General features: G+C 34.4%; 1 protein-coding gene across 2 annotated transcripts; it reads left to right on the top strand.

Moving 5' to 3' along the window:
* LOC123694910 (protein limb expression 1 homolog) lies at positions 1–22,474 on the top strand. 2 transcript variants are annotated; one of them, XM_045640535.1, is made up of 4 exons: positions 1–150; positions 19,770–19,963; positions 21,309–21,502; positions 22,044–22,474. In XM_045640535.1, exons 1-4 carry the CDS (start codon positions 78–80, stop codon positions 22,432–22,434), a joined length of 852 nt encoding a protein of 283 aa, XP_045496491.1. In that variant the 5' UTR covers positions 1–77; the 3' UTR covers positions 22,435–22,474. The 2 variants fall into 2 exon arrangements, with proteins under 2 accessions (XP_045496491.1, XP_045496499.1); XM_045640543.1 differs by lacking the exon at positions 1–150 and adding an exon at positions 222–556.
* Positions 22,475–22,529: the final 55 nt, after the last annotated feature.

The raw sequence follows: 22,529 nt of genomic DNA, 5'->3' as shown, positions 1-22,529 counted from the left end.
ACAAAGCTGCGTTCGCGCTCAGTCTGCGCGTAGCCGTCGGCGCAAGCGCACGTGCCGCGCGATGACTTAGTGCACCAATGGTGTACCCCGAGGCGTCCCGTTGGGGCGCGCCTGACACACTCGCGCCCCTCTACGACGATGTATACAGAGGTCAGCTTACGCATCCTTTGTTTTATGACTCATACTTTAGTGCAATTCCTTTACAATTTTGCAAGCTTTTATTGTGCTCGGATATTATATATACAGTTTATAACGTTTCATTCTAATTGGATTAGTATTTAAATCACGATTCGAATGTTATTAAATATATTGTAAAGCTTTATTTATATCGTGTATAAGAAGCTTTTGCGGACAACAGTGACGCGTCAAATCAGCTGACTCGCGAGCTTTCACGCCGTAAACAAAATGCTAATTAAAGCTCCGATGCAGAAAAGTTCTTTGAGCGGAGCTTTCGCATAATTTGCAACAGCATTTGATGGTTTTAAGCTGGAATTTCTTAATAGTAAACGAGATTCTAACCATTTTAATATGTGGCAAAGGGGAAAGTCTTATAAAGGTATTTATTATTCATTGAGTGTTATTTTAAAGTCTTATGTAATTAATGTATACTTTTCCTAAGCCGATAATTATTTATCTTATTACGTATTTTTTATAACCGGATGTAACTATAAAAAAGTGTATCTACTTATCTTTCATTAATAATGTATTTTAACAGATGTTTTTTCGCACCTGTACAGTGTACAGTTGTAGCTTAATTATTACGAAGCTAATCCTCTGGGAAATATAATATAAATGTACTTATAAATATGTTATGATATTTTAACAGTCAAAAATAAACGTATTTTAAAGAAATATTATATTATCTACATGGCAATCGATAAGGTTTTCAATAGAGCAAACATTTTCTAGAGTTGTAAAGTGGGTAAATACTTACATCTAGAAGCTTACGACTTATCAAAGCAATATAGGTATGTACTTACGTTATTTGAAAAATATACTTCTTCAGGAATTGTTTATACTCTTATAAGATTATTTATCAAAAGAAATGTTAACATTTAAATCACATCCTATTTCTATTTGCAATTACCTAGTTGAAGAAAAGTTTCAGTTCACAATTCATTTATAAATAAAGAATTTTGAAGGGAACTGTTTGAGATTACAGAAACTTCGTTTGTTTACATTGTACTTAAACTTGCCTTAAACTTTATCCAATTCCTTTTGTTAGAATGATAATATATTCGAGGGTCCCAAAGTTTCTTTCTTGTTCGAATCTTGATCGACAGCCTAAATAATTTTCAAAAAGGTCGGTGTAAAATGATGTTAAACAAACACATTTTATGGTAATTACACCAGCGTTATTTACTTCATTAAACTTTTAAATCTTTTATTTAAAATTATTCTAAATTAAATCCAGGTTAATCCATACTAGGTATATTAATATTATAAATGCGAAAGTAACTCTGTCTGTCTGTTACTCAATCACGCCTTAACTACTGAACCAATTTGCACGAAATTTGGTATAGAGATATTTTGATACCCGAGAAAGGACATAGGCTACTTTATACAGCGGGAAATAGGATAGGTTTTATCCCGGAAATCCCACGGGAACGGGAACTATGCGGTTTTTTCTTTGACTGCGCGGGCGAAGCTGCGGGTGGAAAGCTAGTATTGAATAAAACAAATTATTCTAACATCGCTCGAGTTAATAACAAAAGAGTGAAACCTCATTGTAATTCATTTAACCCGGGGTCGACATTTATTATGATTTCACGTAAAGTTTAGCTCTTTCCTTTAGCGATATCGAAATAATCTCAGTGTGAATTTTCCGGTTATAACCGAGCGGTCGACGCGTTAGCACCCTTGCCTTTGTTCAACCATATTGCTACGATGAAAATTTAACATACCTCTTTTAAAATGAATTTTCTACAGTTTCAATACTCAAATTCTAATTTAATATTAACAGGCTTTGTTACGTTGTTCCGCTTTATAAAGAACTTTGTTCGCGAGTTATATTGAACATGTAGTTTGATTGTTGAATTTTGAAATGAAGTTTCAATGTGTGGATTTATAAAGTTTCATGTGTTAAATTAAAAGTATTTTAGTAGATGTATTTGATCATAACAGTTCATAATAATTATTGGCACATAGTTACTAATTAGTGCATATTTGCCAATAAATGTTGATTGAATGTAAATGTACCTATAGCTTTAGGCTCTCGTAAGCTAATTGGACTAAATATTGATATTACAACAGTGTATTTACTAGTTATTGGTATCGGGTTATTTATTATATAAACGACAATTTACCTGTTTTGTCGTCGTATCGACGAAAACTAACTTAGTTCTATAGCTGCAATTATTGGTGAAACTGAATTGAGTCGATATACCTAAATAGAAGTATTTCATCCTACTAGCGATAAAAATATTTTTATAGTCTTTGAACGATAACTGGTTATCATTTTCATTTAGAGACAGTAATTATTTACGTTTTTTTCTCAAATATGAAATACCTAGGAATAATCGAGTGCAAAATATCTCCATAGATACGTGGGAGCATAGGTTATTTAAAAAAGATGCCCAATTGGCTTTTCTTCAATTAACTAGACTGTGCCTACTACTTGTTATGAAGTTTTACTTAAAGCCATGTATAACATTTTGTATGAATTCAAGCACGAAATAGAATAACAAAAGATCAAAACTATTATTTTGCTTACTCGCTTAGACTATAAAATATAATAATTTAACCCATTCCTCTACAGTCTACAGTTTTCAATCTACATTCTATCACTGCCAGTTAATTCACACTGTCATTATTTCGCATTTTGCCAATTTACGGCGCATCTACACTATAAGTTACGAGTCAACGATGGGTTAACCAATAAAAACATGTTCCTATGTTCTTAACTGAAACTCGAAGGTTCTAGAACATAAACAGTTAACCATACAATGAGAGGACTTGTCAGTTTTACAGGCAGTTCACAATTTATTACCAATATGTCTCTCAAACATTTACTGTTACTACATGCTCTGCGGATTGCCATACTCTGTAGTGTAAGAGCTAGTCACAAAAATTTAAAATAAATAAAATATGAAAAATTTGATGATGGAAGTTCGTCCAATCATTTTACATAACTCTTTTTTTATCAATTGCTTTTCGTTAGTTCCGCTAAAGCTCGGGAACGGTTATACCGATAAAGTTGATTTTGGTATTGAAATGTTGGTCATAGTCCAGGTATAAACGGTAAAAACAATAAAAAAGTAACGGGTGACACGTTATTCACCAGGTCATCTAGTAATTAATACAAAACATATAACATACCGGGCAAATATGAAAAAGTGACAAGCATAAACAACAACCGATTAAAATAGAAACAAATGAATAGACATATCGATAGTATGTATGATATATATCCGATATCCCATCAGTCCCATCCTAACCATGGACCACGCAACTGTATCCGTGCCTCTGAATTTAATTAAAAACATCGGTCTTGGTAAGAAGCTTCAGGTTTTGTAATTAATCCCACATGTTTTAATTAAAATTCTAAGGCATCTTTAATTAAAATAAAATAATAGGTTTATGTCCATAAACATTAATATCATGAAAATATCAATTTCCATTTTCTGTAAAAGAAAATATCTTAGGAAATTATATATTAAAGAAACATAGCTTTTAAAAGCATTAGTCAAATTACTGTATACTTTTTTTATTAAAAATATTTTAACTTTTATTAATATTCTTATTAGAAACAGGAGTGTATTCATACATTTTTTTCAACTACTCTACTGGTCATTTCATCGGAGATTTCATAAGTTTTACCAGTTGGTAAAACTTATGAAATCTCTTTATAATTATTCAACTACATAAATAAAAATATCACCAGCTCTTTGAACAAATCTGTGACTATTTTCCGGGTCTACGAACAACAACGGTTATTTTATAGATAATTGAGAAATACGTTATCTCTGCTTTAGTGCTCAATTAAATCGAACGTTCACTTCAATTTATGTTCCGGCCGTTTCAATCATAACCGTATTAGTTAGATAAGTGTGACGAGTTAAAATCTATTAAAATTGCATCGAATTCGTTGATTGCGGAAATTGGATTGTTGAAAATAAAGTAAAACGTTTGCAGTTGCAATATTCTTTTTTGAATATTGACCATAGATAATAAAAATACTCTCGGAATTTTAAAAAAATTGGGAGAAAAAATTGGAGGGAAAATTGACATTGCTGTCTGTCAACATTAAAAACAAATGTCACTTTCGTTCTAAATTCATATTCCTTGTTTCGATGTTTTTTACGAGTGACATTAAAAAACGTTGGCTTAACCAATCTATCGAACTTTTTAAATATTTTCCTTTGAATTTTCTAACATTGTTATTTTAAAATATGAACGGTTAATAAAGAATACAGAAATAATTATGAATGAATTACGTTGTACGGCTTTGTATTATTTTAGGAGAGAATAAGGAAGGAAGGGTATAAATACCCATAGAGTTATATCTAAATGACATCAAGGGTTTTCATTTGTTGGTAATATCTAATATTTCGTGCTTGTTTTAATAATACAATAATATGTAAATAGTGATAATAATAATTTTACTGCGATTGTTTTTTTGACATGTTTTCGAACACTCACATTTACCTACTCAGAAGCCATAATCACACACCTACATATTGATTATATCTTGATAAACTAGGTAGGTACTTAAAATAAGGGAAATTATGAATTTATAACTGTACGTAAGTAATCAAGGATAAAAAATACGATATATCCCTACAAATATTAAAATTAAAAACGAATATCACAAACGACATAGCAACCGAGCCATAATACGACCCTTAATGAAAAACGGAGACCTAAAAATACAGAAACGAAATAAGTAAAATACGTTCGTCCCACGTACGATTTTATTTTCTATTTTCTCCAACTGTATTTGTCGTTAAGAGTCTTGCCATCGGGTAAATACAAGTTCACCATATTTCCAACATTCGGTTGGACTTCTCTTTGTAATTGCGTCTCTTGCATCTGTCATACGTAAAGCTGGATTATCTGTGGCTACTTCGATACAAACAACTTTAAAGCATGCTTGTTAAGAAACTTCTTTGGAGTCTATTTATGATTTGAATGTCTGTTTTGAAGTAATATTTCCAACTTACGTCAGTAAAAGTGAGGTTGTTAAATTTAAAATCATAGACACGTCTTCGTTCAAAATTTAAATTAGAAGTGAGTTCACTAACGCCTGTTTATAAATGAAAATTAAAAATACGAAACAAAATGTCTTTAAAAATATGTTTTAATTACAGTAAAAGCATCAGGTACTTTAACGATGTTTATGATAACAAAAGAGAGCAGTAAAAAAAACTACATAACAAAACTTTTATTACGACCTCAAGAAGTGTAATTGTTAGGTATTAGATCTTGACAGATGGCCTGTTGAAATGTTTGCTCATAAAGTTCATACAATGTTACTTTTAACAACATTTGTAGAGTTAAAAAGCTGCTTCAATAAGATAGATATGATTTAAAGTACGGTTATAGTTCTCTCGTCCCTACCACAGTCGATGTTCAAAAATTAAAATAAATCACATTACTAAATCCTTTTCTGCTCATCATATTATGCAGTCAGTTTATGTTTATCTTTATTATCTGTAGATGGAACCAACAGTCATCACAGAGCTAACAATTTGAAGCACATTTCCATAAAACCCGCACTAGATTGCGAAATTCCCTACAACGAAGCAAAGCTTAAGCGTTTGTTTCCCATACAAGAAGTCCATTAGCATTCTATGCTGATTTTTCTCAATAGCAGTACGATATCTCCCTCTGTTAGTCTGTTGCTTATCTTCAAACAATTCGCGGGTTCACAGATCAAAGCGCACATGTATCGAGGCTAAAACTACATTATCGACGAATCGCAACGCAAATATATAAATCGTAGGTCGTGACGCGATATTTTATCGTGCATATTCTATCGTAGAATCACGAGTGTGCTGCGCTTTGGATTTCATATAAATTCCACAATAAATAACATTTTGGAAGTAAATAAATCTGTGTAAATAGTAACTAGATACGGTCCGTGTTTGAGTGCATGATTGCAATGTTCGCTTGAGTTATTGCTGTTGGCAAATATTCCTTTTACGCCGTGTTGGGTTTTATAAATATCTCGGAAAATATTGGCTATTCGTAATGTCGTGTATCTATACTTTATTTTGCATTAAGTTTATTAAAATGGTAAGAGGAACTTCCTCTGAGGAAGTCTGTGTCCTTGCAGAGGAAAAATAGGGCAATGATAATGATTCAGTTATTGTTTTATTATGCTAATTTAATAATTTTGTACCAGCATTTTTCAGGATTGTGTTTTTAAATAAGACAGAGATTTGGGATCGAATAGGATGGAAACTAAAAGTTTCTACAACAATTGAGGCAGTCTAGTCAAGTTTTACAAAGTACCCATACTTAGCCCATAGCCAAATTTAATTTAAGGCGTTTTGTGAAATAATCACTTTAAACTGCGACCGTTTTAACATAGAATTTTAGACTAAAAAAATGAACATGGACCATTTTACAACAGCATCGATTACCACACAACAAAAGGAATAAAATAACATATTACCGAGGTAAAAGCTAGTCCAGAATAAATAGCGGAATCATTTACATGCACTCGAAGCTATAATTCAGTTCTATAAATAACTGGCGATACTTCACACGTCCTCGTTACCGTTAATTCCCATACGAAATGATGTTTAAGCAAAGTCTAATGGCACTATATTTGTTAACAGTCAGGTTTGAACATGTAAGGCTATATTTAGAAGCCTGCGTCTGACTCAGAAGGCACCTGGGAAAGGTTTTACGTTGCAACTTTTTGCTATTAGCTCGGACTCTTGTTTGTTGAATTATATTTTTGTTACGTACAGCAAATTAAGAGCAATAATACAGGTGCCTGAATAATGATATTCCATAAGGATTATTTTTAATACAGTCAACAATTAAAACGTCAAATGCATTTATTATCTGTATTATATTTGACAGACTCACAGACTCATTTTTTATTGGTTTCAAAGACACGTTACAAAGTTACTATAATAACATATTATTTTTATTATCTTAAATAAGAGTATGCAAATTCTCACATAAAACGCAGCTTATAGAACCCAGCTAGGTTAGTAGGTATAAGATACTGATTGATCAGCCGCCTCCGAGTCGCCAATGTGGCAGAAATAAAAGCGTAAAAGAGCGGATAAGTGGGTGTAAGCCGTGATAAATGTTATAAACTTCGCCAATATTACTTCTTTACAACAACGTCTTTAGTTTGGTAGCTGATTGGATTTATTATACTGTGTTATGTGAACTTATATGTGTACGTTTTAAGGGATTGGTTGACTTAATTATTTAGACTGTATTATTCAAAAAGTTGCACTTCCTACTATTATTATCTATCTAAATAACTAAAGTAATTTAACGCATCGTTATTATCAAAAACGTGAAACAATGCAATAATGCAAAATATAATAGACAGGTAGATGGATAAGTAGTAATGATGATATACGTTCTTCATATATAATTCTCATAGCACAAGGCGCTTTCTATTTTATCAGACGATAATTATATTTAATATATTATTAAGTTTCTACTTTCAATACTACTTCTACAAGCAGGTAAATATTTCGCGGAAGTGATAGTTTATATTATAGCTTTAGCCATGTCATTTATTATAACGAATAAGTTCTTATTGCAAAAGTTTTCTCTTTCTATTGATATGTGTATTTGTGCAAATAGTTTTCCTTTCCATTTATTCTTATTATCGCGAAGGGTTGTTCTCAAGCATAAATGTGTGTTTGTAACTCTTTTTCGTTAATAGTTGTACGGATTCTGACGAAAATTTCGACATACTGTTTTTTTTTTACCTCCATTGGATGTAGGCGAAGTCAAGCTAGCTAGCTAAGTGGATATAATAAATGAGTTAATTGTGATAAAAACTAGTTACTGATTTAAGTCATTGACATTTTATGACATAACTTATTCCATTGCTTTTTTATAATGTTTGTTTCAATCCGTTTGTTCTAGGTTACCGCAATTATTAATTTTGTACAATGTTCATAATTTAGACTCAAACATTTAGAAGAACTGTCTAGAGAATTCATGTCTCTATTTTATCAATATAAGTGTTATCTTTTTGTTGAAAAAATTATTTATGTTATGTATTGTTTTTTCAAGAGCATACCTACCAGTTGTCGATGCCCTATTGCGCTCAGTAACCTATTACCAAAATGTAGTAGTATTTTTAATTTCTGTAAGATCTAAATCAATAAACATACAGCATACCTACATATATGTATTTACTACAAGTATTAAGTGTCGTGTAAATAGTCTATTCTTATCTTTTTATACTCTTACAGCGTGCCACACCTTCCGCCGTATGAGGTTAGAATACTTATGCGGGTAAGGGAGCATTTCGAGGTGAATACATCGGTTCAAAGGGTGTACGGACCGATACGGCCATTGTCGATTTTATATTGTAAACCTGGTTTACGAGTTTAGGTGAATGCAATTGTAATAGCGCTATTGTGGAAATGTTTTATGTGATATAAATACCAACATGTAGTTCAATGTACATTTATTTCATAGGTATGTTTAATCTATACTAATATTATAAAGCTGAAGAGTTTGTTTGAAGGCGTTAATCTCAGGAAATACAGGTACGATTTGAAAAATTCTTTAGGTGTTAGATAGCCCATTTATCGAGGCTATAGGCAATATATCATTGCTCCAAGACTAACAGAAACGGAGACACACGGGTGAAACCGCGGAGCACAGCTAGTGTGATAGCAACATGTAATGGAGTTCAATGTACGTTTATTTGATATGTTTAATGTTATTTAATGAGCATATTATGTGGGAAGTGAAGCGATTTTATTTGAAGTTCAGTGATGTGTTTTTCAAGGAAGTAATCTTGTTTAATTTTGAATTTTAATTATTCAACAACACGTTTGTGCTTTTATTGACCTCTATTGATTTTATAACCTTTAGATAAAGAAAAGTTGCCTTCGGCCACTGTCTTTGTGTTGTTCTCTAAAAGTTTTTTCAACCACGCTACTTATTTAAAAATTGTGTTTTATAAGTATAAATAATTACTTCCGGAAAGTTAATGTGTCATATTTTATAGAACAAGTTGCAAAAATTTAATTTCACATGTTGAGAAGACGAGCCTGACAATTTAATAATAATAATTAAATAATATGCATTTACTTACTATTTCATCTCTAAACTATTAAATTTGTTATGCAGCTCTATTTGAAATTTACTTGCAAGTTCTTTGTCTTTAGTGTTTTCTATTTCTATTGTATGTCCGGTGCCTTTCGAGTCTGAATTTGCTATATTTATTTTAGCAACTATTTTGGTTATAAGCATATAGTGATCGCTGTCGCAATCAGCTCCTCTACAGGTTTTGACATCTTTTATGCTATTTTTGTGTCTATTATCAACGAGGACATGATCTATTTGGTTGACTGTCTGACCGTCAGGAGACTTCCATGTACCCTTGTGTATATTTTTATGGAGGAACACAGTGCTCATGATGACCATATTCTTCGAGGTGGCGAAACTAATTAGCCTAATGCCGTTATCGTTTGATCGATCATGTTTACTGTGTCTACCTATGGCCGGTACGAACACCTCTTCTTTCCCGACTTTGGCGTTAAAGTCACCTAGAACTATCTTCACGTCGTATTGAGGTACTTGGTCATACACACTCTCTAAGTTGTCATAGAAACTGTCTTTGGTCTCTTCGTCGGCGAGTTCAGTTGGTGCGTAGGCGTTAATGATTGTGATATTGGAGAATTTTCCCTTCAATCGTAGTACACATATTCTCTCCGATATTGGGTCAAACCGAAGCACACTTGGGACGTTTTTCTTGGCTACCATAAATCCAGTTCCATTAGTATGTTTCCCCTTTAAGTTGCCGCTATAAAATAGCATAAATCCGTCATCCAAAGCTAATTCCCTGTTTCCAGGCCATCTTACCTCCTGCAGCGCGGCTATGCTGATATCGTATCGCTTAAGTTCTGTTGTCAGTTGGTATATGGCACCGGGTCGGTAAAGGCTTCTAACATTCCATGAGGCAAATCGGCTATCCGTTATTCCACGCCAATGGTTGTCGTAATTGAGTCCAGGTCTATTTATCTTTTTCTTTGCTGTCGGTTTCGTAACAATGGATTTTTTTATGTGGGAGGGTTGTCAGCCCCCCGCACAACCCCCGAAATGCTGGAGGACCACACCCTTCTTTGGTCAGCGAGGCCATCGGCCTTAGCCGGTAGTGTAGCTAGGCTGTACTACCGACCACTCCCCCATCCGCCACCCGGGGGACGCTCCCCATACGCTGTGAGGGCCAGCGCGGGGAGTTTAGAGATAACAGAAGATGTCGACGCTACTTGGGAATCACTAAGTACAATAATCAGGGACGTAGGGATGCAAATATTAGGGAAAAGGAAGAAACGGAAGAAGAGAAAATGGTGGACCGATGAATGTACTAAGTCGTTTGAAGAGAGAAGGAACCTCAAAGTATTGGCTGAACAAGACAGTCAGTGGAAGGAGAGCTATGAAGAAGCCCGATCAAAAACAAGAAAGATTATCCGAAAAGCAAAACGGCAGCATATGGATAACATAGTAACCGATATGGAATGCTTGCTCCAAGCCAATCTGGGTAAGAAATTCTACCAGGAGATAAGGTCAGTCAAACAAGACTACAAGCCGACATCGCAAATCCTAGCAGATTCCAACGGTAATCTCGTTACTGATTCGCCCACACTTAAAACTATGTGGCAACAATACTTTGAAGGTCTCCTTAACTGCCCGCCTCCTGAGCAAAGAGTAGAAACCTCAATCGAAACGATAGGGGAAGTAGAAGTTGACCCTCCAACCTTTAAAGAAGTGCAGGATGCCATTTATAAACTTAAGAATCACAAAGCACCAGGTATCGACAAAATACCAGCCGAATTGTGGAAGCATGGCGGTGAGACCACACAAAAAAAGTTGTTTGAGCTCATAAAAAAGATCTGGGATCTAGAACGCCAGCCGAAGCAATGGAACACGGGGATAATATGTCCAATTCACAAAAAAGGAAGCCGAAGAGAATGCTGCAATTACAGAGGCATTGCATTGTTACCATCAGCGTATAAAGTTCTGTCATACGTCCTGCTGCGGAGATTGCAGCCACTTGCAGAAAACATTGTGGGAGACTATCAATGTGGCTTTAGGCGCAATCGTAGTACAGTAGACCAAATCTTTCTCTTAAAACAACTTATGGAGAAAAAGTGGGAATACGCACAGAGTATTCACACGGTCTTCGTGGACTTTGCTAAGGCGTATGACAGTGTGGATAGGAATCTTTATACAATATCCTCAGGAATTTTCAGATCCCTTCAAAATTGGTCAGGTTAGTTGAAATGGCCACAAAAGAAAGCAAAATGGTAGTTAAAGTTGGAGCGGAACTCACAGATGAGTTTGCAGTCATAAGCGGTCTAAAGCAAGGAGACGCTTTGTCACCTCTACTTTTTAACCTTGCACTCGAACATGTCATAAGAAAAGTCCTCTGTCTTAACGGTGGAGTGACTCTAAACGGACAACACAAGGTTATTGGATATGCTGACGATCTTGCAATGGTAGGGGAAACAAAGCAGCAAGTGACAGAAGCTGTGGCATGCCTCAAAGAAGAAGCCGCAAAGATTGGGCTGAGTATCAACGATACAAAAACGGAGTACCAGCACATGCGCCGATATAGAAATACAAGACAAAAGCGTGAAGATCTTACCGTTGGAGACTCCATCTTCAAGGGTGTAGCCACATTTAAGTATCTTGGGTGTCCTGTAACCGACACGAATAGTAGAGAAGAGGAGATCGAACTTCGTGTCCAAAACACTTTGCGGTGTAACGCAGGCCTACACAAGATACTGGTGTCCAAACTATTAAGCAGACGTACAAAGTTCCGAATATACAAAACTGTGATAAGGCCGATACTTATGTACGGCTGCGAAACCTGGACGCTCACCCAAAAGGAAGAAATAAAACTCCTCGTAACGGAACGCAAAGTGCTCCGAAAAATACTAGGCCCGATCCGCTCAGGTGACGACAATTGGAGAGTGAGAACAAATAAGGAGTTAGAGAGTCTTTTCGACGAACCGAACATCTTAGGAGAGGTGAAAGCGCACAGGCTACGATGGTTAGGCCACGTAATACGAATGGAAGATGATCGTGCTGCTAAACGGGCTTACTTGGGACGTCCTTCAGGCCGCCGGCCAGTCGGCCGCCCTAAGTATCGCTGGGCAGACCAAGTAACCAACGATCTAGTGGCACTGAACAGAAGAGATTGGGAAAACATCGCTCCGTGCCGGGATAAGTGGCGTCTCTTGCTGTTGGAGGCCAAGACCCACTTTGGGGTCACCGCGCCAGATAGTAAGTAAGTAAGTACTATTTCATACATCCTATATCGTTAGTATTGTTAGTTAGCCAATATTATCTGCATATTTCATTTAATATAAAAGCAATTACATAAAAATCCTTAACGTGCTCACATAGCTCAAACTTCCGGAATAGCGTTGAAATACATGATATCCATCTTAATGCTCTATAGCCGCCTTTTCATCAAAGTTTTTGATTTTGAAACCATTTTACCTCAAAGCGTAGAATAAGAATTTCTATTACGAAATTCATTCAAGAAAAGTTATCTTGAGGAAATTGCGGAGGTGCGGCAAACATTGTTTTTGTTTAGTTTTATTACAGATTAACGCAAAGAAGCGTTTTTAATGAAAAGCCGTTTTCCGAGCCATTCAGCAACTAGTGGCCGTTTCCGCGAAACAATATTCCCAAATACGCAATTGTAATCATTAATGCAGTAGAAACAGTTATTTCTGCATTTTTTTACGTATTTCGTGTAGGTATAGGTAGAAATATTAAAAATATCATTTAAACTAATTGAAAATTATGTTTATACTAAATCTATTTAGTTCTACGTCAAAAATGTTTACCCCTAATCAAACATAATGGAATGTGCTCGAAACATCAGTCTAATTTCACAGACTAAAAATTAATATGCGGTCTGTGGTTAATTCAATTTTAAATTTCGAAGCCCGTAAAGTTCGTAATTAGTATTTCATGTGACACTGATTACATTTTCACTGAAAATTTAGAGGACAATGTTTTTATTCCAGTAAGTCCTTTTCATTCATAAGTTATCTTCAAGTAAAAACATTCTAGATAAGGAGGGGAAGCCTCGATCGATTCATTGAACGTTTATTAGCACACGTAGCGTTCGTGAGAGCAATGCTGATGCTATGAAGGGACGATGGAACGTTCGAGAAATTTCGAGATGCAATTTTTCATGTACAAGTTTTGAGGGTTCTACGCTTAGGAGATAAAGGGAAACGATAAAGAGATTTTTCGTATATTGGTATGTTTTAGAAGTTTTATTATTTTAAATCAGAATTATGTTCACTATGCGAAAGAAGGTATGAGTAGAGAAAACATGACATACATAAAGCCATAAGCGCTTTGTTTAATTAAATTAAAATTAAATCAAAAATTTGGAAGTGTTTATAATTAACATATTGTGCTCGTGATACCTCAAGTTTGTTGAAATTTGAATTGTTGGTAATAATACTGTTAAATATGTATTAATTTACAAATTTAACCGATTTTTAACATGATAATATCATGATATATATATATTATATATATCTACCTATTTTTCTTGATATTCGATTAATTATAACACTATTACGCTAGAAAATACTAAATAATAATTTTGAAAAATGCTCTGTAAAAGTTTTTGGGTAAGATTGTAATAAAACGGCGTACCTAACAAAAAGGTGCGACGACTTGTGACATCCATCACTCGTAATTGGATCTAGCCTATGCCCTAAGTCATTGTCCCTATATTTTGCGTATAATAAATTACCTTTGAAAATTAACAACTATATTAATTTAAATAAATAACACGTACCTGTAAAGGTTAATTAAAAATGGGAGACGTAATTGTTAGGTATTAGTTCTTATTCATATAAAAAATTTATATGGAAGGAATCATTTTATTTATTACTAGCTGTGCCTCACGGTTTTACCCGCATTGATCCGCTCCTGTTGGTTTTAGTGTGATGATATATAGCCCATTATAAGCCTTCCTCGATAAATTGACTATCTAACACTGAAATAATATTTCAAATCGGACCAGTAAATCCTGAGATTTCTCATCATGAATTCTAAATGTAGTCAACCCTTTGCCCTCATTAATCTATTGCAATAAACTATATTTACAGAATAATTATATTTAGTAATTGTGTAATTAATGCTATAATTTGTAGTCAAAACCCTTTCCTTAATCTATAACGACAAAATATACAAATTGTCAATCCCTATTGCTATGCGCTTAAATCGGCTTAACTTAGATAATAATAGTTACCTTCAAATGCCTACAGAGAATTACTAAAACTCCGAGCTAGGGCCTGAAATCTAAGACATTTCTCCCGACTTGATGGATTTAAATGAAACTTAACAGCCAATTCTAAGATCTAGGGATGTTGAGATCACGCTAACTTTTGCTTCAAACGATAAATTGTATTAAATACCGCTCAGTTTAGAAATACCACTCCAATAATTTACAACCGACTTCAATAGAAGTTCTATTAGTAACTAGTATTGTAGTGTTAAGGAATGATCTGAGTAAAGACTGAAAATTGTAATAATAACCATTCATATACTTAGGAATAACATAATGTATTTAAACTTGAATTTACATCACTACTTAGTATAAAACAAAGTCGCTTTCTCTGTCCCTATGTCCTTTTGTATGTTTAAATCTTTAAAACTACGTAACGGATTTTGGTTTTTTTAATAGATAGAGTGATTCAAGAGGAAGGTTTTAGTATATAATTTATAATGTTTTAGTCAAAGCGGGCGAAGCCGCGGGCGGAAAGCTAGTTTACTATAATTATGCTTATTGACCTGTTCTTATTATTTCATTTAAAACCTACCGATGATAAATCCCCTGGAAATTTTGTAATTAACAACATTTACATTGTTTAAATAACGGAAGAAGTAGGTTGAAATTATGAAGATAACACTTAATTTACTTGTAAAAAAGTGGAGCTTTTGCAAGTTGAGGTCTTTAAATTACGCCTTTGTTAGTATTCGCGTAAAAACATTAAGATTATCTTTATAGACGTTGGGAATTCATTTGATGTGTGTATTCTAATGTAGGAAATAAACATCGTTAGTGTGTGGGTCTTGAGAAAGTGTTCCTTTTATGCAATTTATATAGTTTGATGATTTGTATTGATTTGTATTGTATTGAACATTTAAAACATTTTGTAATACCTACATTGTTTATTACAAAATTACGCAACTGAAAATTTTATTAAAATGGTTAAATAAAATAACGATTGCACACAAAAAGGATTACCGTTACTGAGTCACAAGGAAAGTCCTTCAAGTTTAATTAAAAACGACAAACGCCACGTGTACCTCGTTTCCCGCAATAAAAATAGGAATCTATATTTTATTTACGATTAATAAATTCACCAAACTATGTAAGAGTATGGGTTAGTGGTGTCAGGGGAGTAATAACATAATTCTCTCTCCACTCCGGGCATAAAACATGTCGAAATGTCGGATACAAAACGTAATTACACGTTGAATTATTAAAATAAACATACTATAGTTACTCATATAATGTATATGTTGCTGTTGCCTGGTTGCATCTGCTATGTGATTGAATGACTAGCACGATCATTGAATGACGACATTGAATTGACTAGGGTGAACGTTGATTTAACAAGCGTATAACTTATAGCGTATAACGTATTTTACCAACGATTATGCTAAATGAAGTCAATCAAGACATTCGACGTTATATTCAGAACTTGACGAGTTGTCCTGTAGTCATTAAATCAAATGCCGACATTCAATGAATTTTATTATATAGCAAATTTAACAATATGACTGCGACATATTATATAATATAATACCTGTAATGTAGCTCAGATGTATTATGTCAAGGGAATTTGTGGATACGGGAGTGATAAAGTACTGCAACATTTACAATTTATCAGCGATCCGAGGGAATTAAATTATTGATGCTTTTTAACCGTTTGTTGTGGTTTAATTGACACGTTGATTGTCGTTTTTGGTTTATGCGTGAAAACCATACATACATACATAATTACAAACCTTTCCTCTTTATAATATTACTAGTATAGATATAGATTGTCATTTCATGTACCTACGAGATCCGGTGCATTTAAATCAAACGAGCGAATGCTCATTCTAACCCCACTATGTCAAATGCTATGCTGAATAACACTGAATACGAGTTTTCATTTACACTAAAAGATCTTGGAATAATGCTCTTGCTCTATGTTCGTTTGATGTGTACCTACATTTACGTCAGACTATATTGCTCGATGGTCTAATATAACAATATGTTGGCTGTTGCTCCGCTCCTATTGGTCCTAGCGTGATGATAATATTTAGCCTTCCTCGATAAATCTAACACCGAAATAATTTTTCAAATCGGACCAGAAATTCCTGAGATTAGCGCGAACACACAAACTCTTCAGCTTTATAATATTAAGTATAGATAAGACGGAAATTTTCAAAGTGTGTAGAAGCTACATTTAAATAAGATAATATTCTGTAGATTGTTTTGTTTACAAACCTGGTCTTCAGCTAATACAGATGTATTTTGCTCCTTTACAAATTACAGGTAATTCAGATTGACAGTATTACATGTACACCAAAACAAACGAAGACAAAGCATAATTACGTATTAACTTTCACAGTAATTAGTGCCATTTCAGTTAATTCTCTTCTTGAGTATAGCTAGCGAAATAACTCTTATTTCGTCTCTTAAGTTCAAAAGTACAGGTAATTGAAGTGCTGACGAGAAATTTTCGCAATATCTTAATAATACTGCTTTCAAAATATGTACTTAGTGCAGTTGAAATCTACGTGAGTGGTTTACGGTAAGGGTATTGTTGAAATGCCTTGGAAAATAATTTCTACAATGCTTTTAATGAGGTGAAATTATAGATAAAATCAATATTACTATTAATACTAGGTGACTTTTAGGGCACTTCACTTCGTAGTAAATATGTAAGTCTGAAGAGGTATCAGGTACAATTATTTAATGATATGAATGTCTGTTAATGATACGAATGATATGAAGAGCCTTTTTAGAATTTTGAAAATAATCATAACACTATTCGAAGAGTTAATTATTACAGATAGGTATTTGCTATTTATAACAATATTTTAATTATAAATCTGTGCTATAATTAGCTTTTAATTGTGGTGGGCGGCTAATTTTATAAATTTATATAGTTTATACATCCTTATAGGTTTTATGTTAACGAATAGGGCTACTTGATGTCATCCCCAACTTGTATCGCCAATATCAATTGATGTGATCGAGGTAGATTTAGGATCTCGATTCATCTTGACTTGATAATATTATGCTACGGCCCGCGCCATAAAGTCTATCTTTGGCAATTCTCTTGGTAAAAGTGTTGTGTTAAATTTGAAATAACAAAATCCATGCCCACATTTCTTGTGTTATTTTTAATTGAGTACAGAATATTTTGTTATTTATGGCAAATTGTACTAAGTACAAAAAAACTAATGAATTTGCAGCAAATTGAAAAGAAAACACATTTTACTTCTACTTGAAACTAACAAAGATAAATTTATCGAAAAAGTGATTGTAATTATTCCAATCGAGTAATTATCGAGTCATTGACTGAAAACAAGTAAAGAATAGAATTTTTTATTTTACGTTCATCAGCTATATAATAAGGGACATTAGGCCTTATATGTCATTCCATAAAAAGGCATGCAGATGTTCGAACATGCCGTAAAAGGTACGGAATAAAGTTGGGCAATTATGCGAATAATGTGGTATTTATGTGATGAATAAGATTATTGAAGCGATACTGAACCTGTTATGTTTGTAATTAATTGCCTTGCATGGAAAGTAGGTACTATGTATTATGCTAATTTATAATGCTGTTATTGTCAACCTCTGAGGTAAATCTAATATATAAAATTCTCGTGTCATGGTGTTTGAAGGGAAACTCCTCCGAAACTATATGACTGATTCTCATGAAACTTTGTGTGCATATCGGCTACCCGATCGTCTGAGAATCGATTATTATCGAACAATACTATTTTTCATACACCTAAATTACAAAAGAAAGGCAGGACAAATTTTGCCGGTGCTACTAGTATACTTATATAAACAACATTCAATAGAATCAAAATTAATAATGACATTACATATTTTACGTAAAACATTTAAAGCCAGCTTCCAAATAAACATTCCTTGATAAATACCATTACACGAAAGTTAAATTCCCAGAATTTGGAATGGGATTACACAGAGCAAGTAACGCATAGACATAATCTCCTAACCCCTCACTATTATAAGTTTTCGCACGGTTTCCACAAATATCTTGGGAATAGAAAGTCGCTATATTGAATGTAATCTGATGCGAGTATCGGTAAAGTTTACATAATATTGTTCCTACGATGTGGGAACGTGTATGATGAAACTTATAAGCGTTGTTGGTTTTATGAAATTTGTATCCAAGGATTATTTTGTTATTGTTTTTATAAATCTGTTAAAACACTTTACAGCATTTTTTAAACTTTTGTCGTAATGTAAAAGATAATATAGATGGTCAGCCTGGCATATTGTCTAACATAAAGCAGCTGAAGTCAAAAGCACAATAATTAAATATGATTTTCTGTCGTTTATATCACCCCAAGCTTTTTCTAATTTTATTTTGTACTAGAGGTCCACCCCGGCTTCGCCCGTGGTACATATTTCGCAATAAAAGGTAGCCTATGTCCTTTCTCGGGTATCAAAATATCTCCATACTAAATTTCATGCAAATTGGTTCTGTAGTTTAGGCGTGATTGAGTAACAGACAGACAGACAGACAGAGTTACTTTCGCATTTATAATATTAGTATGGATTACTTTATGAATCATTTTATTCCAACCATGGCAGGAAATATTATTGGAATCCTTACTTATCTCATTTATCAAATATTGTGATCAAATAATTGTCAAACAAAACGCCTATCATATTTATCCACTTTTTATGACTTTCCTTGTGGCGGGTAAATAAAAGTTAATTCCCTGTACCAATTTTGATGAATTGCAACTTCTCAAGATAAAATTTGTTTACAAACGATTTTGCTTAAGTACTTGAAACAAGCTACTCCGAGTCCTCTTTATAATAAAATTTTCCTGATAAACCTCGATTTAATTAAAAGCGGCAATTTATGCGTTGACTTGGACACCTTTTGTAAATGTTTCCGTCAACGAGAATTATGTTCGTGTTTTGAACGTTTTTCTTTAAAGAACTTGTGCGAAGGGATCTATATTTTCTAAAGACTTCTGCGAAATACTGGACGATAAAAGTTAACTAATTATAATTTCTTTCTTGATGTAACTGATGAGGTTTCCTTTATTACTTTGGCAGATGGGTAATTATAATTATATAATAGACTAAACTTTTACGATAATTAATCTTTACTTTATACTATGGCTAGTTCTATCGAAGTCGGACGAAGACAGAAGGAATCAAAGCCAGTTATCATACTGTCTTTTATCTCGTATACAATAAGACCGCATTTTGTTATACAGGAAAAAATAAATAAACAAGAACCACGTAATAGTATGCAAACATAATTAAAACTATTTTTTATCTACAGCGGACGGTGTCCTCTCAACCGTGAACGTGGTAGAAGCGTTGCAGGAGTTTTGGCAGATGAAGGCATCGCGGAACGGCAGCACGGCCAGTGGAGGGAGCGGCGCGCTTGTCATATACGAGTCGGTGCCGGCTGCTCACCCGCCTTACGTGTGCTACGTCACGCTGCCTGGTGGAGCGTGCTTCGGCAGCTTTCAGGTAATTTGAGAACCTTCTAGAACGTTCGAGTATTTCGCACTATCCGAATAGGAATTGAGGGTGTGGGCAAGGCAACTACTGGTCATATGAGTCGGTACCGGCTGCTCATCCACCCTTCGCTAGAGCCTTCTCGAATTTTCGAGTCCTATGTACTAACTACTAACCTCAGCAGTTCTGTTTAGTGAAATTCTACTTGAATCTGTTTCCATTTTACTGTCCAATTAGACCTTTTTCTCGAAAACAGAAAAGTACAGAGGAATTAAAATCATAAGATAAGTTAAGCAAACAGCATAATATATCCGTAATACGCATCCTGTATAATTATTTGAATTAAAAATTCGAGGTGAGCAAATTAACAATATTTGTCTACCAGCCACATAATATGCAAATGATTTCCCAAAACGCTCGCATTATAACCGTCGATGTCGCGGACCGTGTTTATATCCAGTCGTTATGCAATAAATTACTATTAGCGGTTCATTCACCGAGTGTCTGAGACGATTATTGATGAGTCATGACTCATGGCTAATTGCTGGTGACGTCATAATTATGTCAGCTGTCGGCGGGCCGAATTTGCAAAGCTTTGTGAACGGATTTTTTTGACTTTTGCGTTTACGATGTTGTTTAAAACATTAGAAATGATGGAATTATGGAAAATTTATGCATTGTTACAATATTCATGCAATATTAGTTAATCGTAACATATTATTTTGTTACTGTTAATTGGAAATGAGGAAATAGGCATACATCTATATCTACTAGTACTAGTATTATAAAGCTGAAGAGTTTGTTTGTTTGAACGCGCTAATCTCGGGAACTACTGTTCCGATTTGAAAAATTCTTTCGGTGTTAGATAGCCCATTTATCGAGGAAGGCTATAGGCTATATATCATCACGCTCAGACCAACAGGACCGGAGCAATGCGGGTGAAACCGCGGGGAACAGCTAGTAACTATATAAACATTGGACATTTTTTGTAAGTTTGATTTAGGTGAGAACAGTCTCAATTATTATATGGGATTACTTTAATCGTATAATTGATTTGGTAACTAAGTATATTTTAGAACATTATTTTATTACTATAAATTATTATATTTATTACGTTATTAGTCAAAATATGATGAAATTTTAAAAGTTATTCCTATTTCCTCATGACTTATATTATATGACTGTTATTTGTGAATATAATTCTATACATATGCTAAAGCTTCCAAAAATAAAACAAAATTAGATTGTAATACAAGTATTTTAAACATAAGTATACATTGATACAAAAATAAAGCTTCACTATACTCTAACTGAATAATGACTTCAAACACCAAATAAAAAGATGTTTCTTTCACAGAACTGTCCTACAAAAGCAGAAGCCCGTCGCAGTGCTGCAAAGATAGCTCTAATGAACAGTGTGTTCAATGAACACGAGTCGAGACGGATCTCTGAGCACTTCATCGAGAAGGCCGTGGCGGAGGCCCGCGCATCTTTCGCAGGGGACGCGGCGGCGCACCACCAGGATCCTAGCGCGGGGATTGCTGCTTTTAGGTAAGGATGATATACCTATGAGGGGCTTAGCTGAATAATTTATATTATAAAACTTAGTTGAATTTATAAATGGGGGTGTTTTTTTTAATACCGGTTGTTACAATGAAAATAGTTGACATCAGACCATAAAAGATATTATAACAACATCTTTTTTAGTTATTAAATGTTCAAAAAACATAATTTCACATAATCATAAAGATTACATCACCACTCGTGTAATCAAAAATGTTCATATATAATCTTCTTAATATATATAAATCTCGTGTCACGATGTTTGTCTTCAATGGACTCCTAAACCACTTAACCGATTATAATAAAATTCGCACACCATGTGCAAACTGCAACTTGAGTGCAACTTGAGAGATAGGATAGGTTTTATCCCAGAAATCCCTAGGGAACGGGAACTATGCAGGTTTTTCTTTGAAAACGCGGGCAAAGCCGCGGGCGGGAAGCTAGTATTGTACTATGATCTTCGACGAGTATTTTGTATTTATCAATCACAAATTGTATAAGCCGATCTACATGACCAATATTTCAACAGATTCATGCTGGAAGCGAACAAAGGCCGAACGATGCTGGAATTCCAAGAACTGATGACGGTGTTCCAGCTGCTGCACTGGAACGGCTCCTTACGGGCGATGCGTGAGCGTCAATGTTCCAGACAAGAGGTGGTAGCTCACTACTCCGCGCGGGCCCTCGACGACGCGATGCGCGAACAGATGGCCAGAGAGTGGGCCTCCAGGGAGAGAGAGGCGGCTGCCACCGGGGGAGGCGTCATACGCAACGAACTCGCTCGGGCAGAGAGAGAGCTCCGGGCCGCCAGGGTCGCAGCCAGAGAACTCAGATTCCCAAAAGAAAAACGCGACATTCTCTTACTCGCCGCGCGACTCGCGCCTCCTAATAGCAATAGTGATCTCACCGCGCGAAACTAAATTTTTGTTGTATTTTAAGTATAGTTTTATAGTGTAAGCACATTTTCGTTTCATTTCTACCCCCTTCCTTATAATGAACCTATTTACATCACGCT

This window comes from Colias croceus, chromosome 1, assembly GCF_905220415.1.
Source record: "Colias croceus chromosome 1, ilColCroc2.1".
Taxonomy (NCBI): Eukaryota; Metazoa; Arthropoda; class Insecta; order Lepidoptera; family Pieridae; genus Colias; species Colias croceus.
The sequence above is the reverse complement of the archived record's forward strand: the minus strand, read 5'-3'. Positions and strand labels throughout refer to the sequence as shown.

Bases quoted from the DNA above. Each gene is read 5' to 3' on its own strand.
- LOC123694910 (XM_045640535.1), top strand. From the start codon at position 78: ATGGTGTACCCCGAGGCGTCCCGTTGGGGCGCGCCTGACACACTCGCG. The intron at 151-19,769 runs GTCAGCTTACGC...TTTTATCTACAG, and splicing joins CTACGACGATGTATACAGAG to CGGACGGTGTCCTCTCAACC. The intron at 19,964-21,308 runs GTAATTTGAGAA...TTTCTTTCACAG, and splicing joins CGTGCTTCGGCAGCTTTCAG to AACTGTCCTACAAAAGCAGA.